The 24,038-nt window shown below is 36.4% G+C and overlaps 2 protein-coding genes across 5 annotated transcripts in view; both read left to right on the top strand.

Annotated features, from left to right (window-relative positions):
• The first annotated feature begins 1,195 nt into the window (after positions 1-1,195).
• On the top strand, positions 1,196-21,517 carry nadsyn1 (NAD synthetase 1). The gene is made up of 21 exons (XM_060886219.1): positions 1,196-1,345; positions 1,495-1,555; positions 3,392-3,508; positions 3,594-3,647; positions 3,754-3,843; positions 4,348-4,399; positions 4,804-4,892; positions 5,624-5,741; positions 6,892-7,023; positions 8,529-8,600; positions 8,693-8,817; positions 9,412-9,460; positions 9,704-9,806; positions 11,013-11,181; positions 12,054-12,189; positions 16,661-16,767; positions 17,417-17,548; positions 18,201-18,270; positions 19,179-19,307; positions 20,890-21,066; positions 21,168-21,517. Exons 1-21 carry the CDS (start codon positions 1,261-1,263, stop codon positions 21,204-21,206), a joined length of 2,106 nt encoding a protein of 701 aa, XP_060742202.1. The 5' UTR covers positions 1,196-1,260; the 3' UTR covers positions 21,207-21,517.
• A 2,028-nt stretch (positions 21,518-23,545) lies between these two features.
• Positions 23,546-24,038, top strand: part of tpcn2 (two pore segment channel 2) — a 26,895-nt gene continuing 26,402 nt past the window's right edge. Inside the window, exons 1-2 of one of the 4 annotated variants that reach the window (XM_060886232.1) lie at positions 23,546-23,840; positions 23,915-24,038. The exon at positions 23,915-24,038 is cut by the window's right edge and continues 39 nt beyond it. In XM_060886232.1, coding sequence (XP_060742215.1) covers positions 23,754-23,840; positions 23,915-24,038 — 211 coding nt within the window. In that variant the 5' untranslated portion in view covers positions 23,546-23,753. The remainder of the gene's footprint in view (positions 23,841-23,914) is intronic. The other 3 variants (XM_060886249.1, XM_060886240.1, XM_060886257.1) reach the window with 3 other exon arrangements.

The following is a 24,038-nucleotide window of genomic DNA, read 5'->3' on the forward strand; positions in this document are numbered from 1 at the left end:
GAATAATGTATTTGTTATTAAATTAACCTACTTAAATGAATCTACTTTATTGCCACTTTATTACGCATCAAAGTATTAGAACATTTTTTAATATATAAGCACGTTTGCCTAAAAAAGTATATAGAGGCATGTGGATTAAAAGTTAAAACTTATAGGACAATATGACTAGAAAAATAAAGAAAGGCAAGTAAGTGTTTATAGCTGTTATAATAGCTAATATAAGTGATAACAGAAAGTAACTTGTCTTGTGGATGTTTCACAGCAATACACGTAACTCTAAATGGATAAAATAAAAATCTAAATTCATCGTTGCAAATTTTTTTTTTTTACCTTAAAGAGTCCATAAAGACAAGTGGATGATTATGCATTTCTGTTTGTTTTTAAGCTTTAACTTTTAATCCACATGCCTCTATATACTTTTTAGAAAAAACATGCTTTTATATCAAAAACATTTTGTAATACTTTGATGTTTATGTGATCAAAGACGATATTAGTGAAAAAGAATATAGGAATGTATTGTGTAAACTGACAAAATTAACCCAGCAAAAATATAATTTTTTTTTTTGTTTTTAAAAGCAAAACATTTTTGTACAATATTTATTGTCAGATGAAATAGAAAAAAAAAACACTTCAAGCATTTTTTGACAATTAAAAAAGTGACTAATTATTTGACTTTATTGACTTTATTTATATGACAGTCATATTTATTTTTAATGTATTTTATTTTAATTTATTTAACACTTTATAACTCAAACTATATATCTTCTTGATTGTGTTCTGTGGAATTAGTGACCCCAGTTTCTTAAAATTCCTACTTTTTTGAGGGTTAGGGATATATATATATATATATATATATATATATATATATATATATAAAATGTGTTTGTGTGTGTGTATGTGTATGTGTGTGTGTGTGTGTGTGTATAATGTATACACACACACATATATATATAATAATAAGAAATATATATATATATATATGTATATTATTCTCTCTCTTCTGTTTCCATACTTCTGTAAAGCTGCTTTCAGACAATGGGAATTGTTAAAAGCGCTTTACAAATAAATTGAATTGAACTGAATTGATTTTACAACGCTTTCTACCTCAAGTAAAGAAATAATAAAACAAACAAACAAACAAACAAACAAATAGAAAGGTTGTGAAGTGGGCGGGGTTTACAAACCGGAAGTGACTCGCAGGAAAGCTCGCGCGCTGATCTGTTTGGACAGTTAGTAGAAGTTGTAGTTTGTTTTGTCACCATGGGGCGGAAAGTTACTTTAGCGACTTGTTCCCTGAATCAATGGGCTTTAGATTTTGATGGCAATTTAGAAAGAATACTGAAAAGTAAGTCTGAATCGTTTATAACGTTTGCGTACGGGTGGTATACGATTTATATATTTATTTATTTATTTTACACCAGGCGTTTTCATGGTGTGGTGTCTGATATTAAAGTTGATCTGATACATTTTTATCTGTATAACCTTTTAAAACAGGTATTGAGAGAGCCAAATCTAAAGGGGCCAAATACAGGCTGGGGCCAGAGCTGGAAATCTGGTAATGACGTCATTGTCTCTTCTCGATTCTGATTGGTCAGAAGGTGTTTTCTATAACATGTTCTATAACAGTAGCTCAGGCTGCAAGGTGTATATTATAGACATTGCTCTATTATGGTGTCTTTTCTACACTAACGACTCATTCGTGGTGACTTGCATGCTGGACGCTTGGATAAATGAGTTTGTATGTGTGTAAATGATGATATAGTGATGTTTTCTGAGGGAAGAAGATTATTTAGCATTTGTGGAAGGAGTCTCCAGAGCAAGAGTTTTGTAACAGTCAGAGGTCAAGATTTTTTTTTTTTGGAAGTTTTTCAGCATAACAGTGTGTTCAGACAACCCATGTGCGTTACCTTTAATCTCTGTAACGTGACAAACCGCAAGGAACAAGAGAGTGAGAAAATGACTACATATCTATAGCTGTTATAATGTTAGTGATAACAGGAAGTAACTTGTTTTGCAGTCCTTCTGAATACAGTCGGAGTCGTAAGTTTACACCCACTTGCTGAATCTGCAAAATGTTAAAGGTGGGGTGCACGATGTTTGAAAAATGAGTCGGGCCGACAAAGAAAACAACCGTGTAGCCAATGAGCAGAAAGGGGCGTGTCTTGTCAATATGGGCGGAGAGAGTGTTCAGTGCGCATGTCTGACATATGCCGAAAGCGACTGAAACATTGACATGGCGAATACTTGCCGTTACCTCTGCCTTGGGTTCTAGGTGTTCAACGTCGTCTTCCATGTGAAACGGAGCTAAACCTTTCACGGTACAACACACAGTACTACAAAAACACATTTGTATTACCATAGTATTACTCAATGAGTTCATTTACTGATAAAAAATATCCCCTCGGACAGCCGCCCCTGCAGGTTCCGCCATAATAGTTGCCTGGGTTACGTATGTATGTGTGGGGGCGGAGCTATAAAAACAGGGGTGACACCCATTTGGGTTAGGGGCGTGTTTGTTTTGGTGATTTCAAATGTCAACATTGGCTTTCAAACATTGTGCACCCCACCTTTAATACCGTAAGATGGATCGTATGGATTTCAGTTTGTTTTTTATTTAGTTCTGCCCTGAATTAGATATTTTGCATAACAGGTGTTTACATATAGTCCACAAGACATAAATAAAAACTGAAATTGAACAAATGAACCGGTTCAGAAGTTTACATATCGCCGTGTTGCACATTGCATCTTGCACTAGTCCGCTACCAGCTGCTTGACTTTGAATGCCTCCTGTTGCATGTGTACAATATCAAGGAAGCATTATAGAGTCTACATACTTGTATTTATATTTATTTCTTGAGTGTATTTTTTGTACTGATGGCATAGTCCATACCTGCCCCCTGCTCCGTTGTTTTATGCTTTTTGTTCTGTGTTTTGTGTTGTTTTATGTTTAATGTCTGTATGGATGTTGCACCATTTGACCTGTGAGACATGACGTCTCGTTCCACTGCATGTCTCAATGAAATTGAGCGAAATGACAAATAAAGAAACTTGAACTTGGTCTTGATTTTTAGATAATGTGCAGTATTAAAAAATCGAGGTGATGCAAATTTTTTTAATTGCTTCAGAATGTCAGATTGTGAATAACCAGGATCAGTTGTTTACCTTGGGTAAAGTATGAGCAGTGTGAAATGTGAAGCACGATAAGCCAAGATTTATTTTTACCCAGGCATTTTGAAGGACCCAATAAATACTGCAACTATTTCTAGTGGCTCCTAAATTAGAAGTATGAAACATTCCTCTACCTGGGTTTAGAAAGATGCCATCCCTAAATTATGCACAGTGTGTGTGAAGCTTTATTTTAACAGAATAAATACTTTTTTCCACTAATCAGTGGCTACGGATGCGCTGATCACTTCTACGAATCCGACACACTTCTTCACTGCTTCCAAGTCCTTAAGACGTTGTTGGAGTCTCCTCAGACGCAGGATATAATCTGCGATGTCGGCATGTGAGTGTTAAAATTACTTACTTACTGTGTTCCATTCCAGCATTCGACTAATTCAATCTTTGTGTGTTTATTTTTCACCTTACAGGCCTGTTATGCATCACAACGTTCGTTATAACTGCAGAATTCTTTTCCTGAACAAGTCAGTCTTTATACTAATCAAATAAGTATAAGTCATTTTGGTTCATCCCCTGGTATAGTTTTAGCTTGATCATGTATTTAACAAGTGAACCTGTCTTTTGTTACAGGAAGATTTTATTGATCCGGCCTAAAATGCTGTTGGCAAATTATGGCAACAACCGGGAATTTCGCTGGTTTTCTCCATGGAGTAAACCCAGGTACATGACCAGCATATATTCACAAATATTTCTCACTCTTTTATTAGAGAAATAGTAAGGTGAAAATATTTCCATAGAAAAACCCCAGTGCAAGTTTGTTGTTTTATTTGTTCTTTTTTATTTTATGCTTATGTATAAACAATCCCAGGTCAGTGGCGTTCTCCTTCTCTGACGTCACAGAGCGAGTTTAAAATTTATTACTCATGCAGTTTAATAGGAATGGCGGTGTTGATGCCGGTATTCGCTTGAAACCGAAGCTGTGTGTACGTACTTCTGACTTCTGGACCTTCGAAAGGAGTAAAGTGCTGCTGCATTGCTCTCTTTTAGTTCTTTTCAGTAGGAAAAACATTAACCAAAGAGATCAGCGACAACTGAGCATGACATCACGATCATGAAATCATGGCAAGCTCTTAAAGATCACTTTGATGATAACGATTATTATATTTTCAGGGTGGATTTTTCCATTACAAATGCCTTTATTTATTTATTTTATTTTTTTTGCAGATGTGTTGAGGAGTACTTTTTGCCAAGAATGATCCAGGATGTGACAGGACAGGTAAAACTCTCTACTCCACCCCAGACATGTTTTAACAAATAAACCAATTATGGTGCAACAAATTCTTACCAGAATCCTTTTCATTCTTGTGTGGGACCAGTTTTTGTACCAAAAGAAAGTTCTGGATGAATGTTCAAGCAAAAATTAAAGCAGCTCTTACGGTGCAGTTCACATAATTAAACTACAATTTTAAGAATTGGGTAAAAAAAACCCAATTAAACCAAAGTCAATTACTGTAAATGATGTATAAGGTATAAATAAGTATGTCAATATTTCTGTAGCTAGAAATATGTCATTTAAATGTGTTATTGCACAATAGACAAGCAGGGATTTATTTGAATCAGTCAATTCATCACATTAATAATAAAATGATCCGATTTCTTTCCACTAATCTTTTTGTTCAGGTGACGGTTCCATTCGGTGACGCAGTCCTGTCCACTACGGACACGTGTCTCGGCAGTGAGATCTGTGCTGAACTGTGGAACCCCAGGAGGTACTGCTCTGTAAATCCACTCAGCACAGCAGCAAATCCACTCAGAACGACCGCTGTTCAGAGTTTTAGGATAAATTTAGAAATATTCAGCAAAATATCAGATAGAAGATCATGATTTGAGCTTTACTGTTTTCCATAATCACTAATCAGTTGACAGATTATCACCGATGTTATATCATTCAACATTAATAGCTGTTCCATTTAATATTTATTTATTTCATATTTATTTTTATTTATTTAGATGATTATTCGGTTGTTTTAATGATGTAATCAGACTATTATTTTTTTTAAACTAAAATCTATTATTATTAATACTGCTAATATTAAATATTCTCAAAGATCTAGGAATCTAGATCTTGGTCATGCTAAATTGTTATTATTATTATTTATTTTATTTTAAATGTATTCATTATTTGCCTAGGCCGCAATTAAAAATAAATGTAATTATTAAAAATTATTTCTAATAATAATATTTTTTTTTATTTAAATATTACAGACTCCACTCAGAATGAATTGAGATATACAGGTGGACATTTTGTGATCTACAATATTCTACAAACGTTTACAAAAAACAGACCGTGTCCAATATTTATTGCACTGTAATTTTGTATAGTGCCGTATTATCTTGGTCCCTATTTGTATCTCTATTATATTGTATGCAGCACCGAACTCAAACACAAGAGAGTGTGATTTGTGAATCTATGCACTAATTTGTGCGATTGTTCCCTCAGTCCTCATGTGGACATGGGATTGGACGGCATCGAGATTTTTACGAACTCGTCTGCCAGCTATCATGAGCTACGCAAAGCTGACCAGAGGGTGAACCTTGTCAAGTCAGCTACCACAAAGGTCAGTTACTACACACACACACACACACACACACACACACACACACACACACACACACACACACATATTCCTATCTCTTGTCATAGAACAGAGAAAGACTATAGCCCTGAGACCAAAATAAACACAGTTCCCTCACAATTATTTATTATCAACAAGAAATAATCTCACAAAATGTGGCATTGCGCTCTCCTCCAGAGTGACCCAAATTTTTGATCTCATTTCATACAGTTGAGCATTTGAGTTTTAAGGCACTTGCTCAGGGGCCCAGCAGTGGCAGTTTAGTGGACCTGGGGTTCAAACTCACAACCTTCTGATCAGTAGTCCAACACCTTAACCACTAGGCTGCCGCATCCTAATGTTAGTAACAAAGCTTTACAAAATGCTATACAGAATGTTTCCAGTTCCACCATCAGTTGCTTCCAGGGTCAGTGGTGGCTCACACGTTTAAGGTTCTAGGTTGTTGCTCGGTGGATCAGGGTTCAAGACCCAGCACTGCTGTTGTCAGGCCCTTGACAAGGCCCTTAACCCTTCCTGCTCCAGGGGTGCTGTATCATGGCTGACCCTAACTTCCAAAAATAAATAAATAAAGATTTTTGGATATGCGAAAAAACGAGTTTCACTGTGCTGTAATGTATACATAAAAATAAAAATAAAAAATACATAATGTCTTCTATTCTAGTAAGTAACTAAAGAATAAACTACACTGGAATGTGCTGTTATAGGAAAATAATCAACGGTTTTGATACGGCTCAAGCGAAGCGGAATGAATGTTACCACCCAAACCTGAATTACAATATTTCCTGTTAGGGCACAGTAGAAGAAGAAGTGTTTATTCCACTTAAATTACGTTCACACGTACAGCAAGCAACTAGCATCCCAAATCATTTGCATGAAGTTAAATCTTTATAGTTAAAACGTTATGTTTATTTCCCGAGAGACAAGTTATGTTCTCACTTATGTTCTAGCAGCTATAAGCAGCTGTTTCCTAAAAAACCGCAAAGTTAATAAAAGGAAAAATTAACCCTCAAATAACTTTAACACCATCCGACCAATCAGATTTGAGATTTGCTGCATTATATAAGTTCCTTTAATATGGTTTTAAAAAATACTTTCCTCAGCGAGTGCTTTATTGTTAATCATTTGGTTACAGAGTGGAGGCATCTATCTGTTCGCTAATCAGAAAGGCTGTGATGGAGATCGTCTGTACTACGATGGCTGCGCTATGATCGCCATCAACGGAGACATCGTCGCTCAGGGGACGCAGTTCTCTCTTGACGACGTGGTAAGTGTCTTGGCTTCAGAAGGATTTTGCAATTCTAAACTATTCCATATGTCCAATCTACAGTTTGTAAGTACAGTAGGTTTGAGGAAAGAACTCAGGCTTCTAGGATGAATTTAGTTTTATTCGCATAGAACTTGTAACAACGGACGTCGTCACAAAGCCCCTTTACAGAAATATCTACGTTTTAAACTGATAAATTTAGCACGCCAAATGAGCAACCCAAAGGTGGGAGAAAAACTTCCTTGGAGAGGAACCAGACTCGAAAGGGAAGCCATCTTCGTGCATGGACACTAGAGAGTGTGATTGCCAAAACCTTTTCCTTCTATCCCTGTGTGCTGTGTGCAATTGTGTAAGCAGGACATTCAGGATAGTTTTAATATGAAGTCTATTTTATTTTGTTGAACTGGTCACTGATGGAAACTGTTTGTGGCCATTGCAGGCCTAAAGCGATTGTAGTAATTAACTCTCAGTATTATTTGCAGTCCAAAGCCATCTTCATGGTTTCTAAGGAGGTTTTCCCACTGGACATGTTTGTGAATCCGGCATTTCTTGTTGCTTTCTGGCGCCTGCTCATAAGATCCCTATCCAAAAGATTAAAACTTTCTGAAAGCAATTCTTTTCTAATAAAACCATGTCATGAGGTGTTTTTTTCCCCCCCACAGCACAGTAGTATGCAATTGTAGTTTGTATTTAACGGAGTATCCACATTTTCCTGAACATGCTGATCTCCTTACCAAGTGCTTTCCATGGTTACTATGGAAACGGTAAAATGTTAGAACGAGTGCATTAACACAACCATGGAATTTGAATTACAGACATATTATTGTCAGTACTGCTGTAAGCACCAACTTTTAAATCCAAACCTTTATGCAGCACTTTCTGACCAATCAGATTCCAGAATGTTTCCATTGGCTCCACCCACGTGTTTTCAATTCGATTGTAGTTCTCAAACCAGGCAACAGAGGGCACTAAATTTTAGAAATTCATTCATTCATTCACTCATTTTCTACCGCTTATCCGAACTACCTCGGGTCACGGGGAGCCTGTGCCTATCTCAGGCGTCATCGCGCATCAAGGCAGGATACACCCTGGACGGAGTGCCAACCCATCGCAGGGCACACACACACACTCTCATTCACTCACGCAATCACACACTACGGACAATTGTCCAGAGATGCCAATCAACCTACAATGCATGTCTTTGGACCGGGGGAGGAAACCGGAGTACCCGGAGGAAACCCCCGAGGCACGGGGAGAACATGCAAACTCCACACACACAAGGCGGATGCGGGAATCGAACCCCCAACCCTGGAGGTGTGAGGCGAACGTGCTAACCACTAAACCACCGTGCCCCCCATATTATAAATTGTTGTTGATTTTTTGTAAAACTGTGTTCGTTATCAGAAATACGACATAACTGCTTTAAGTTGAAGCTATATCCAGTGTGTAAGCCTTTATGTTAACGGCTAGCAGGTGTTTTCTTCATCTCTTTTTACTCGTTGCAGGAAGTTCTCACAGCCACTCTTGACCTGGAGGACGTACGTAGCTATAGAGGAGAGAGATGTCACCCGCACATGGTAAGGTGCCGTTGGGGACGTCGTTGAAAAGTTCGTGCTTCACCACCGGATGTTTGTTAAAGACGTTGCTGTCGTTGTTTTCCCTCCTGCAGGAGTACGAGCACAAACCATACCAAAGGATCAAAGTCGGGTTTTCATTGTCCGACTGCAAAGACACCTTCTTACCTACTCACCAGGCCATCGACTGGACCTTTCACACACCCGAGGAGGAGATTAGGTGTGTCAGAGTTAATGAAACACAATTACGGCACAAATCCAGACACCATTTGGCAAGAATAAACATGAATGAAAGATATTTTTGTTTCGACATTAATAAGAAGTGTTCTGGTATTAGACATTCCTTCAGGATGTGAAACATCAGCCATGAATAAAATCTGTTCCCCTTACTTGCTCATACAATTGAGTGCAAAAGTTTACACACCCCAGTACATACCCCACATCTAGTTACGTTTGGCTTTTACAGATGCTCCTAAATGATCAGAAATGGCCTAAAAATGATTCCCAGTGTAATTTGAAAATTTTATAGATAATAAATTTGCATTTAGTTCTGTACAAACATTTTTCTGCTCATTTCTCATGTCTCTATGATGGGGTGTCTTGTTAAAAAAAAAAAATAAAAAAAGTTTTTTTCCCCCACCTGAAATCATAGGGGTGTGTAAACTTTTGCCCAAAACTAGATATTACCAATTAATAATGTTAGCTAGACTATTTTCTCGTTTTCCTGCTTTACCTTGGATTTTTTTTCTGAATCTGTCACAGATTATTGTAGAATTAAAAAATCTTGTATACTTATTATTTTTTTCCCACTCAGTCTTGGTCCTGCATGCTGGCTATGGGACTATTTAAGGAGGAGTGGTCAGGTGAGAATCTGAATGTGTGTGTGCCTGTGTGGGTGCACCTGTGTGTTTGTGTGTGTGTTTGTGTGTGAGTGTGTGTATGCAGGAAGCCAGCCTGAAACCACAGAGAGAAAAAGATGAAAGATATGAAATGAATCATGAGGTGTGTGTGTGTGTGTGTGTGCACATACACGCACACACACACACACACACACACACCTCAAGTTTCATTTCATATCTTTCATCTTTTTCTCTCTGTGGATTCAGGCTGGCTTCCTGCTTCCTCTCAGTGGCGGAGTTGACAGTGCCTCATCAGCCTGCATCGTCTACTCCATGTGTGTGCTCGTCTGTCAGGCAATCAAACATGGCAGTAAGTCTTACTTACACACACACACACACACACACACACACACACACACACACACACAGAGATTCTGATCGAGGCCAAATTTCAGAGTACAGCTAAGCTCTGTAACGGAATATGAGTCTTCCCATTGTGTATTAAACGCCTTTTAGTCTTAAAGTTTTTAATAGTTTAGTTTTACGGAATTATGTGTTTCAGTCACAGAGTTGCATCTCAGGTGCAAAGTTCATTTATTCTTCAGGATCTGCTTTGTCCTAGTCAGGAGTATCTAGAGCTTTTCTCCAGAACTCCAGGCTTGAGGCATGAACATCAGTCCATCAATCACACTGATCTATACACATGCTTTCACACCATCAGCAGTTTAGCATAGCTAGTTCTTCTCTAGAAAACTGGGCAAAGATTAGTCAGGATTTACCATTTTGTATCTTGATGGTATGCAAACATTCGCATTGCAATTCCAACTGTTCAATGAACCATTTATCAGGATTCACCCAAAGGGAAGAAAAGCTTACACACTCACTCAGACACTTTCCCACCAAAGGAGAAATATTTAATTAGGAAAGATTTAATTACTCAAACTATTGAAGAGGGGTCTCATGGGATTGTTGTGAATGAAGCCGGCCCGGAGACTGTCATACCTTCTTTTGAACCAATGTATAGTCTGGTCTTTATCAGCAATCAGGTCTGTGCTGAACTCAGAGTATACGATGACCCATTAGTTCCACAGGAGCTCTCGGTTGCACTATTATAAACTGTTGTAGAAATGACATTATTTACATTTACATTATTTCCTGTCCAGTGTCACCCAAATGAGGATGAGGTTCCCTTCTGAGCCTGGTTCCTCTCAAGGTTTCTTCCTCTTATCATCTCAGGGAGTTTTTCCTTGCCGCCGTCGCCTCAGGCTTGCTCATTAGGGATAGGAACAGATATATAGTATCTTAAATTTTAAGCTAACCTTTTTAAAATTAATTTTAAACTTCAATTGTATATATTCACTTTTTTATTTTCCTTCTTATTTTTTTCTTCTTCTTATTATTATTATATATTTATTTCTTTTTTCTATCTCTTCTGTTTCCATACTTCTGTAAAGCTGCTTTGAGACAACGGGAAATTGTTAAAAGCGCTATACAAATAAATTGAATTGAATTGAAAATTGATGAACTAGAATTAGTTGTCTCAGCTGTATTAGTCTTAGTGACACTGTTCTTCCAGATGACCGTGTTTTAGGGGACGTTCAGCGCATGGTGAACGATGCCTCCTACAGACCTGAGGATCCTCGGGAGTTGACCGGACGTCTCTTCACCACATGCTACATGGGCAGTGAAAATTCCTCAGTGGATACCTGCAACCGAGCCAAAGAGCTGGCTGCTCAAATCGGGAGGTCAGATGACGAGGTTTTTTTAGGCTGTAAATATAGTCCGTTCGTTTGCATGTAGTTTCTATTCCACAGCCTTGTTGCATTAGCCTTGAGGTTATTACTCCACCATAAATGAATCTTTTTGGAAGACGATAACCCCAAACGTTCCTTTTAAGAAATCGAAACAGAATAATAAAAGTTCAAATCACCGAATCATTTTCCAGAGATTTTGAAAGATTTCAGCATGTTGATGAATTTCTAGAACTGATTTTAATTCTGGGGGGGGGCACGGTGGCTTAGTGGTTAGCACGTTCGCCTCACACCTCCAGGGTTGGGGGTTCGATTCCCGCCTCCGCCTTGTGTGTGTGGAGTTTGCATGTTCTCCCCGTGCCTCGGGGGTTTCCTCCGGGTACTCCGGTTTCCTCCCCCGGTCCAAAGACATGCATGGTAGGTTGATTGGCATCTCTGGAAAATTGTCCGTAGTGTGTGATTGCGTGAGTGAATGAGAGTGTGTGTGTGTGTGCCCTGTGATGGGTTGGCACTCCGTCCAGGGTGTATCCTGCCTTGATGCCCGATGACGCCTGAGATAGGCACAGGCTCCCCGTGACCCGAGGTAGTTCGGATAAGCGGTAGAAAATGAGTGAGATAAATGAATGAGTGAGTGATTTTAATTCTGTAGTTTTTTCCTTATTACCAGAATAAACAAGTTAAAGAATGAAAAATATTCGGTGAAATCTCTCGAGCTCAATTTTAACCGTCTGCTGTAACTCTCCATCATTTCATCATGATTTCTACAGTCTCTAAAAGTCAGAACCGAAATAAACGTAAAACCAGGTGTCATGAATGCTGTGGAACTTTAATATACACTACAAATTTGCATTTTTTTCTGCTCATAGCAATCACCTCAACATCAGTATTGACACAGCAGTGAAAGGCATGCTGGGAATCTTCTCCATTGTCATGGGAAAGTGGCCGAATTTCCGTGCAAGTGGAGGGAGCAGTCGAGAGAACCTGGCTTTGCAGAATGTACAGGTGGGAACCTTTAATTTATTTATTTTAATCCCCACTTGGGTATCTGTTTTAGTAGAAATCTTATGACAATCTAATGACAAAACATTTTAAAGCTGAACATTTTCTTTTAAGTTAAAACAAGGGAATTTCTGTCATGCCACAGGCTCTTGTCTGTTCCATTCAGCACGAGCCACAGCCGCAGCACAGAGCAGGAGTCACGTGACATTAGGCAAGTGGCGAGAGCAGCCTCTCCTGTGAGACACGATAACTGACAGGACAGTGACAGATGAGAACTTTTGTTCGTATCATTTCTTCTATTAATTTCTCCCTTCAGTTTGAAAGGAAACAACATTTACCCTATTCTACTACCTTAGCTCTACTGTACTTACACGTGCAAATCGACATTCTCAGACATGAATTGAATTAAAACGAGTAATCACACGTCCCTCACAGCCCAGCACGTGCACCACTGTATGTGTATTGCACTGACAAAATACACACCTGATTTCACTGCTCTTGCTAAATTTCTCTCATTAGAATGCAGCCTAAATGTTTGTGAATTATTGAGATGGCTGTTGGAGTTTAAATAGAAATACTAAAATACTTTATTTTGAAACAATGATATATTCTATATTGTGAACTATTTTTATGTGCACTTAAGTCTCCGTTAAACGAGTTAAATTCTGAATGTGTGTGATCTGGCTCTCTGATTTATACATTTGAATGTAGAATACTTGGGTACTTACAATGCACTGATGTTGTTGTAATGCAGTTTCAAAATACAACAAGGATGTTTAAATGTAGAAAAAGCTTACTGTGGTGTCTTAGGGTGTAAAAATATTACATATGGGCTCTGATATTGTTGTTGACGTCATCACTCACATTGCAAGCTGTATCTCTCCGGCCCCTTATTTAGGATGCTTTTCATGAACTGGCCCCCATGAAAAAGTCATTGAATAGCCCTAGTTTAGAGTGACGATAAGGACAACATATAGATGATAAAGACAAAAAGTACTTACTGGTTAATATATCCCAACTTTGGAGGTTGAGGTCAGAGCTCAGGGTCAGCCATGATACATCACCCCTGGAGCAGTGAGGGTTAAGGGCCTTGCTCAAAAACCCAACAGTGGTAGCTTGGCCGTGCTTCTATTCCATCCTTCTATCAACAAATTAGAGCCTTAACCACTTGAGCCACCACTGCCCTGTAAAAAAGATTCTTAATGTTCTAAGTGTCTACTTTCGTATGAGCTTCATATTAACCACCACTGTGGAGTGTAGACATGACGAAGACATTTAAATCTGAACACGGACACAACCATACAGGCGCAAATTCCATGTTTTGGCCTCTGGGGAAAAACTTAACCAAGAACTAGACACATTCATTGATATGTTAAAGATTTCTGTAATGAGATGGTATGTGATACAGTACATTCCAATATTTATGGAAGATATTCCACCGTTAGTGTCAGTGATTTGTAATTTGTTTCACAACATTCAATGTGTCTTTTCTTTACTCAGTTTCATTTGTGGTGATTTTTGTGAGGGAAAAGTACTTGAGTTGGAGAAATTGCAAGCCCAGGATTCCTGTTTTAAAGTATAGCATAGACACATACTGTATGTAATAATTTCTATGATAGCTTTACTCATGTTCAACACGCACAAAGCGAACAGGGCTTCCTTGGAAAATCTCCCATTTCCTTTTGAAAAATTTCTAGCTCTTCCAAATATAAGAGTTCACTCAATTCCCTATAAGGGACCGATATGTGCCATACTTTAGGAAAAGTTCAATTTAATTGGCAAATTGCTATGGTGTTAAAGGTGGCATCACACCAACCTGTTGTTGATTTGTTCCTTTTGAACAACCCAACCTGATTTATTCCTCAAACATTCTAGTGATTTGGGGAACCTGGGCCTACTCAAGTAGTTTTATATCCGTTGATTTGTTGAAGTGAAACGTATCGATTGTTGACTGATCCTCTTTTTGTCTGTTTGCTAGGTCTTAATTAGCTTTAAAATGTTTTTGTTAGTCTTTATTAAAGCTGAATCACATTGTGTTTGTACTGGAATGCACTTTGTCTGTTTCAAACCTTACCCCATTAGAAAAGCCTGGGCAAATTGTGCTGACTGCTTGTTTCTGCTTAAGAAGTTGCTAGCATTGTAACAACACTTGCAAGCTGACCACAGTGTTCATGATCATGCTGGACCGTTTGACACTGTTCACTTCAGTCTTTCCATTGAGTTCCTTCATTTGTGCAAACGAAGCACATTTTGTGCAACAGCATACACTTCTAACACCTGAGCCGTCTGTCTGCTTCCTTCCCTTTGCTTTCTAATGAACATACTGTAAGTCTGAGTTTGCAGATTTGTTTTTGTTGTAATGTTATTTGCTGAATGACTGCATTGACAGTGATCTTAAAAACTTAAAGCGCAGCACAGTTAAATTCCCCGATCTGATTGGTTAGAAACAGCAACTCTGACACTAATTCTCTGACAGACGGAACTGTGTTGATGTTCGCGCTGAAGTTTTTGTTGCTATAGTGACAGCTAGGGATTTTTATTTTCTGATACTGCTACTGAAACCCTGAATATCAGATGATACCATTTACAAAATACTGTGCTTAAAAATATATACTACTAATAATAATAATTTAGAAATTATTACATAGAAAATATTCTATATATTCGCTTGCAAGCAATAATGAATATATTAATTCTAAATAACATAATAAATAATAAAATATAACATCCAAACACAAAAAAAAGAGTCTATTCGGTTCAATTCAGTTTTAATTCAATTCGAAGCAGCTTGATAACATCATAATTATAGTACAAACATTTCAAGATTAATTTTAGACAATTATTTAAGACAATTAATTATTTAATTCAATTATTTAAATATTTAAATGTGTTTGTATTTATCCCTAATGAACAAACCTGAGGTGACTGAGGTGACTGTGGTGAGGAAAAACTCCATTAGATGGAGGAGGAAGAAACCTTGAGAGGAACCAGACTCAAAAAGGGAACCTCATCCTCATTTGGGTGACACCGGAGGGTGTGATTACAGTATAAACTGTTAGAAACACCAGAATGTGTTGTTATGAATAATGTCCTTTCTACAGTCAGATATACTTTGCCAATTGTGTATTGATTAGGAGGTTGTTCCCCTTAAATACCACATCTAAACATTTCCAGTTCATTAATAAACATATAGAATATGTTTTCTCCAGTATTTTTTAAAATATTTTTAATTCCTTTTTAGTATTTATTTAATACCCATTATGGATAGCAGTTCTACATCATTTTAAATAACAGCCAGTTCCCAGCAACTTAAATAGTACACGTTTCACATAAACAGATGAACAAAAAGTAAAGTTTAAAATAAAAGATTAATAAATTGAAGATGTTTATTTAAACCTTTAGAAGATGTCTGTAGTGAAGTTTTCATTTCTGGTTTGTCAGTAACATGATAAGTTGAATATCTTTGTCTTAGTAAAGTCACAATAAGAAAGAGAGTCTGGAGATATAGTGTGTGTGTATATACATACACACACACACATATATATATGTATGTATGTATGTATGTATGTATGTATGTATATATATACATACACATACATACATACATACATACAGGTCAGGCAAGTTTATTCTAATTATATGACCAGCACCTGTGTATATATAGTCTACAATGTAAGTCATAACAAGAACTTGTTTTCTGGATGAACATTTTGTGTAACTTACTGCAGTGTTGTGCTGTGTTGTGCTTTACTTTAAAAAATTGTCTGATCATTGCTAAATGTGGTCACCGATTAATAAATAAATGTACAAGACAGTCATTGCCACAATTTAAGTTATATACAGCATATAACTTAAAAAAAGTGACCTGTTAATAATTAGAAATAACTAAACACGTTCATTTGATTGTAAAACTACATAAAATTTGATATAATAATAACACTGATATTATTATTATTATTATTGTTATTATTATTATTAATAACAATAATAATAACAATAACAATAATAATAATAATAATAATAATAATAATAATAATAATAATAATAATAATTGTTATTATTAAATAGAATATCAGAACTTGCTAGAATACTTGAATCAGAAGAAAGAATCTGAGATAAAGCTGTTTCTTTTATTTTGTTTTCACCACAAGAAGTTCTTTAGGATGTTGGGCTTGGAACCATGACATGCTGCTTTTCTTTTTTGTCTCAGTAACTTCAACAGAGTGAAAACGAAGTCTAATGTGGGAACCACAGTTTACAGCTTCATATACCGGTTGTGATGACAGGAACTGACTTACAAACATTAAAGCAAACTATAAACTGATAGAATTGCTTGGGTTGTCATAATTTGAAATGTAATAATTGTTTGCATTGCCGAATTGCGTGCATATCATCACAGCATAACATCCTTTTTATTCCTTCCTCATGTCTGAGTACGTATAAACGCAGTCTGTTTGTGTTTTTGATCTTTCAGGCTCGTGTCAGGATGATTTTGGCGTACCTCTTTGCCCAGCTGTATCTGTGGGCTCAAGGGAAACCTGGAGGTCTGCTGGTGCTTGGCTCTGCCAACGTGGATGAGAGGTTTGTCTCGTTTAAGCTGCAAAATCACATGTTCATAACCAACGAGTCAAGTTTATAGTAATAGCCATCTGTATATTATGTTCATAGTACATATATATTCATCTGTATATTATGTTCATAGTACATATATATTCATCTGTATATTATGTTCATAGTACATATATATTCACCTGTATATTATGTTCATAGTACATATATATTCATCTGTATATTATGTTCATAGTACATATATATTCATCTGTATATTATGTTCATAGTACATATATACATCTGTATATTATGTTCATAGTACATACTGTATATATTCACCTGTATATTATGTTCATAGTACATACACATCTGTAAATTACAGTTTATAGTAATAGCCATATATTTTGTTACAGCACATATCCTTCTGTAAATTTCAGTTTATAGTAATAGCCATCTGTATATTATGTTCATAGTACATACACATCTGTAAATTACTCCTATATTACCATTTTATTTAATTTATTTAACTCATGTAAACACTGTATATCCTGCACTTGCTGCTATTGCACTCTGGTAAGACCTAAACTGCATTTTGTTGCCTTGTACTTGTACATGTGTAATGACAATAAAGTTGAATCTAATCTAATCTAAATTCATGAACTGTTTTCCGTTCGCATAGTTTGACTGGCTACTTCACTAAATACGACTGCTCCAGTGCTGACATAAACCCTATCGGAGGTGTTAGTAAGACGGATCTGAAGAGCTTCCTGCTTTACTGTGCTGAGCATTTTCAGCTTTCGGCTCTTAAGAGGTGTGTGAAAATCCAAAGCATGGATAGAGAATGAATTTTTCAGTTGTTTCATCGCATTAAACAAAATTCTAAAGACTCTGGGTGGGGGGGAGGCAAATTCTTTCTCACAGCACTGTACAAAAATAACGACGACAGTAAAATGCTTAGTTACTCCATCAATCATTAGTTACACAATCAACCAGTTAACCAAGTTGATCTGATAACTGGGTTGAGTTACATTTTATATGAAAGATCATGAAAGATAACAAATATCATGAATTAAAGGAGCTCGGGGTGGGGTGGGGGGGGTGGGGGGAAAATACTTTTTCAAAGCACTGTACAAATCAGTAAACAGTAAAACGTATAACCAATTAGGCTACGATATTGTCAGTGTGTATAAAATAGCAGGAAGTACATGCTACATCTAATTTAGCATATTTTTGTGATTTTTAATTTTTCTTCTTTTCATTTTTTGCCCCTTCCTCGTTCAACTGGTGTTTACTTCTAGAACCAGTTGAATGAGGTGTGTTAGAGCGAATCAAGCTGAAAAATATGCAGGTGTGGGATCATATACTACAGTTACTTAGACAAGACCATGTGAGGGACATGTTTTGTTTTTGAGAGTCCTCTCTTTGAGTCACTCAGGTTTAAACTGTTTCTCTGTCCTCTGCAGCATCGTGGCCGCTCCTCCCACCGCAGAACTCGAACCCTTGTCACACGGCCAGGTGTCTCAGACCGACGAGGTAGGAGAGGTTAAGATAACATAAGATATACCTTTATTCGTCCCACAATGGGGAAATTTCTCTGTTACAGTAGCAAAAATATATATAAAGAATAAAGACATAATATAATATATTATATACATAATATAATACAGTATATACAAAAACAAAAATGTATAAAAAGAGTAGTGGTTACACTGAAGACATATTGCACATAGGTAATATTGCACATTTTACAAAATTTCTGTTATTGCACGTGTTTAAAATGCGTTGTTATTGTTTATTATTGCAGTGAAACAGTAATAACTGTGTATTATGGTGACTGATTCACTGGGAGCAGATTTGAATGTAAAGCTTTGTTTGATTTGTTACACACAAATGAATAATGAAAATGAAGGATGAGTGAAGCTTATGTTTGAGCTTATGGCAATGCATAGTTTAATTGCAATAAATTCTCCTTCATTTTTTGTTTTTTTTACATGCATGCAGCATTTTATTTATTTAATAATATTCTCAAAGACTGAGGGCAAAATAGAATTTTTTTACAATTTGTTTTCTAGTATAAATTTTGTATGGTGGCAATAATTTTGCAACATGATTTGTGTCCTTTTTTTTTTTCTTTTCAAAAAGAGGATTGAATAATTTAAGTGTTTTTTGTTACTTCAATCGTTTCTCAAGTCAACTGAAAAAAAAAAATTGTTATTGTGTGTAATATTGTGCTTATATTATACATACAGCACTTGCTGATTCTAGAAATCAGGCAGGTTATGCGAAATAAAAACATGCTAATAACGTTTAGATGACATCTCTATTTATTAACTATGTCTTTCATCTTTCCCACATCTCTATATTACTACCTGTTTTTTCTAGCTGTGTGTGGTTTTGGTGAACGAACGATATAAAGAAATCTCTGTCTCCGTCTCTCTCAGGCCGATATGGGGATGACCTACTCGGAGCTGTCGCTGATCGGCAAGCTTAGGAAGATCTCAAAGTGCGGCCCGTACAGCATGTTCTGCAAACTCATTCACTCATGGAGAGAAAGCTGTTCTCCATCACAGGTCAGCTCTGTCCTCTACCTAGTTGGTATAAATGCACCGCTACCCTACACTGCAAGGAACTAATGATTTACACTGCAAGGAACTTGTTAGGAATATGAGGAAAAGATAAAATGTCTAATTTATTGTGAATAAACATCAGCGACTCAGAGACTCCTGATTTGGATTCCCCTAGGCTGGCGCTTAGCCACGAGCTCAGATGTCATAAAATGTCATCACGGTTTTTAATTAATCATTCATGATTAAACAATTACATGGATTCATGAAACTTTTAGCTGAGAACCTTCATGTTAGGATAGTAGGCTTTTTAGCTAACTTGTCAGTGATGAACAAAATCTTCACAGAATTTCAATCTCCATGGTTTGAAGATCCTATTTGAAGCTATTTCCAGAAAAATACATCATGATACAATATAGGAATAAAAATGTACTGTACTGTATATTAGTCGTTTTTGTTACCAGCATGCCCTGTTTTGTGCATTACTGTTATTACACAACGCTGTTTTGTTATTTTTCTTCCCTCTCTTTCTTCTTCACTGACTTATTTGTAACATCATGTTCTGTGTTTGTTCTGCAAAATCACAATCACATTACCTTTTTCTCTGTTAATGAATCCCAACTCGCACTATGTAATGTGCAACTTTTCTCCACAACGCTTCAAGTAAGTAGTTGAGAATATGATCTACACAAAGTAATCTTACTTCTGTATCCGTGATGAATGTTAGCTAACACTCTCTGCATTAGCTGAATAGCTATGATATTAATAATGGCAACGGTGGAGTGATGATGAAGGCAACATGCTCAGCGGTTCTTTAGATAAATCTTCAAATAAATACCAGTCTACCAACATAGTTTTAACTTTTGCAGAAAAAATATGTCTGGCTGTCTTAGCTAATGATCTTTCAGACAATTTCAGTTACAATTAAAAAAGGCATTAAAATGTATGAGAGTTACTCAGTATGACAGTTATTGTAAGAAATAAAAAAATAAGACGATGATGGTGAAGATCTTAATGAAGAACAAGAAGTTTATTCCAGCAGAGCAGTGACAAAATACATGAAGTACTTTGGGTTCATCGGAGTCAATAAGAACCCAGAGCAAATCCTGCTCAAGCATTTTATACTGTTTTCCCTTTTGGTAATTTAAATGAGGTTTTGCTTTGAATATGTATTGAGTGTAAGAACTGAGTGTCTCCCAAATGGCTGGGTTATACCTTGTTGTCTAGCTGATTGTCTTTAAATGTTAATCATCGTCACGTACACCTTGTCTTGGTATTGTTACAATTGTTATCAACCAAATGGTCACTTTAAATGGTAATCGCGGTCACATAGACCCTTTGTTTGTGGTGATCCTTTACAGTATGTCCTGCTACCGCTCTATACCGTCCTGCTACCATTTTAACGACTGAATCAAGTTTATACAATTAGAGTCCTAAACGTATTACCTTATGATACTTAAACCTTTTTAGGAATGAGCTCTTTTAGATGTGTATCTTGGAGTGGAATTTGGGTGCAGTTATCTGTAATTTCTTACAATATTGTTGCTAGTAATTAGTCTGTTCTTATTTTCCATTTCTGTCTAATTAGGTGGCTGCAAAAGTGAAGCATTTCTTTAGGATGTACTCAGCCAACAGGCACAAGATGACCACAGTGACTCCGTCGTACCACGCCGAGAGCTACGGCCCAGACGACAACCGATTCGACCTCCGTCCCTTCCTCTATAACACACGGTGGACTTGGCAGTTCCGCTGCATTGACCATGAGGTTTGTCTTTCAATTGTTTTTGCCTCCTTGTAGTGATTTGTTTCGGCTCGGTGTACAGATTATAATCCATTGCTATCCTAAGCAAAGTTTCTCTTTTACAGATTTCCCTAATGGAGGCTGGATATGCAGAATTCATATAAGGTCCATGTATACTGGTGATCTTCACTTTTTAAGATTCTCATCATGTCAAATAAACTGTCCGAGTCGTATGTACACATCCATTTATTGAATATGTGATGCTCTGTAACTTATAGCCATAAGTTTTCATTCACAGGAAAGTTTTCAGTCTAGAGGATTATGTATTTTTATGGCTTATTCATTGACAATAATAAAGAGAACCTGATTCCAAACAATCCATGTTTAGTTCAAATGTAACTCCCCTCTGAATGCTTAATTTGCAGTAAATACTTCGCTTTATAATACTTACCATGTATAATAAAGCTTTTCATGAGACTTTTATTTATCTCTAAGTGCATACTGTAGGAAAAAAGTTATTCTCACTTCAGCTGTGTATGTTATACATGCAAACAATAAGCGTTCTAGTCTCTTGAGGTTCATTAATCATGACTCAGCACTTGTGCAATAAGGTAAATGTTAAAAGACAAGACAGTAGATACTGCCATGAGATCTGATCAAAGATTCTCCAAGGAATATGGAAATAATAATAATAATAATATATATAATAATACATATCGTCTACATAGAGCCTTTCTCACACCCAAGGCAGCTTTAAATTATATCTGAATATAGTATAAAAACAGTACAGAAGGTTTTTTTAACCCATGAACCCTTTTTTTTTTGTCTGTTGATAAACTGTTACTGTGTGTTGTTATTGATTAGGTAATCAAAAGATAACTAGGCCTGATCTGTCTTACAACTGGATGAGATTAAAAACCATACAATAGGTGACCACAGGTGACTTCTCCTGGAGGAACAACACAAAAGGGTGAGATAAGGAGTTAAACAGAACAATGGCCAAAGCACAGAATGATCAAAGGTGTCTTATCTGAGGTTGAGATAAGAAATTCCCCTAATATATTTGTGTGTAAGAGCGTGCCACCCCCTTTTTTCTGTTTTGAGGTCTCACAAAACAGAATATTCTGCAAATGCCATTTCCAGAATGTGTATTTTACCCTTTAAATCGCTGCATTGTCCGTAATATGCGCTGATAAGCATGATAGTAAGAATCTACTGATATAACATATGTATAAAAAAAGATCAGCTTTAATTCACCCACATTTCTCTCTGTATTGTCATTGCACTGACCAGATCAGAAACAAAAAACCTGTTATATTTTTTAAAATCCATTACATAGCCTACGTTGTGCAATTACGCTGTTTTTCCCAGGCAACTGAACCTGTTATAAATAGACAAAATTAATTCTATTAATGTTTTACTTTCAAACAAAAAAAGCTGCTATACGTAAATACTGAAGCAGGTTTAAGGTAATTTGTGTAGACCTACAGTATATGCATTCACTATTATAGCTCGCTAATGTGGCCCAGCATGCTGAAGGAGCCTGTATTGATGGATCCCTACTCTTCACATCTACAGTCAACATTTTGCTTCGAATTCTCCATTCCAACTGGTGGATTAATTTCCTATGATATAAGTTATTTCTATAGTAAATATCACAGGAACGTCTATGGCAGAAAACATTTTTTGTTGACATGGTTTTCTATGAGAAGACATCTATTTTGCAACGAAGCTTCAGTATCTGTGTTTTGTAATAAGAAAATGAATACAGAAAATTTTGTAATACTCTGAAGTAAAGCTTGCGGATAAGATTTAAGTTTGAGGAAGTCTTCAAGGTTGGGGTGATGATTCTGGTTTCTTGATAACATGACAAGCTGTTTTTTGTTGTTGTTATTGTTTCTTCTAGAGAGGCAGCTGTTAGCGTTACTGTTTATAGCTGCTGTAACACAAGTGATATAACGAACATTAAACACAACGTTAAACGTAACCACAAAAGGAGAAAGCATGTTTTGTTCTTTAAGAAATAAAGATTTGTTGATTAGTTTTCTTATAACATAATTATTTTTTATTTGTTGGAATTTTTTTCACCAAAAAATCTGCAGGCATTTTGATTAGCTTGTTTTTGGTCCATGGCAGCAGTTCTTGTCCACAAAGTCAAGTCAAGTCAAGAAGCTTTTATGTTATATTATATTATGTTATATCATATATTATATTATATATTGTATTACATTGTATTATAATTTAAATAATATTACTAATTTATATATATATATATATATATATATATATATATATATATATATATATATATATATATATATATATATGTAATTTTTGTTATTATATTTAATATATAAAATATATATATATTATATATTATATTTATAATTCATTATGTTTATATATTATATTTATAACACACCACTTTTACACCATTTAGCAGTCTGTTTGTTTCAGTTCTCGTGTTTTATCGCGATATTTCTCGCCATAACTCACGCGCCAGGGTGTCGGTTGTATAAAAAAACGTCGCTAAAGTGATAGTTACAGGTTGTTGATGAACGGCGAGATTTAGTGAAAACCTGCAGGTTTTTCACATCTGTTCGCGAAAACTCGGGTATTGTTAGTAAGTGTAACGCTTGCAGTCATAAACCGTGACACACGAGACGCAAACATGGGCGGGGGGTCTTAAAAACACCCGCCTTGATGTTGTCATGAGCGGAAAGCAGTCACCGGGTCAGAAAGGCGACAGGGGAACTTTACAGGTCTGTCCTGAGGAAACCTCGGACACTTTATTCACGGTATTTCACACTTTTACACGTGGGAGTTTTCTGTTAAGGACGTTTAAAAAAAAATTAATTACTGTCTTTTCCAGCAGAACCAAATGGAAACCGAGCCGCTGTTATCCGAACGCAGAAAGCGTGACTCGGTTGATTACGGCTCTCGACATGACTCTCATTCTGACTCCCAGTCTGACTCTAAGGAGACGAGTCGACTCT

This window comes from Tachysurus vachellii, chromosome 1 (assembly GCF_030014155.1).
Source record: "Tachysurus vachellii isolate PV-2020 chromosome 1, HZAU_Pvac_v1, whole genome shotgun sequence".
Taxonomy (NCBI): Eukaryota; Metazoa; Chordata; class Actinopteri; order Siluriformes; family Bagridae; genus Tachysurus; species Tachysurus vachellii.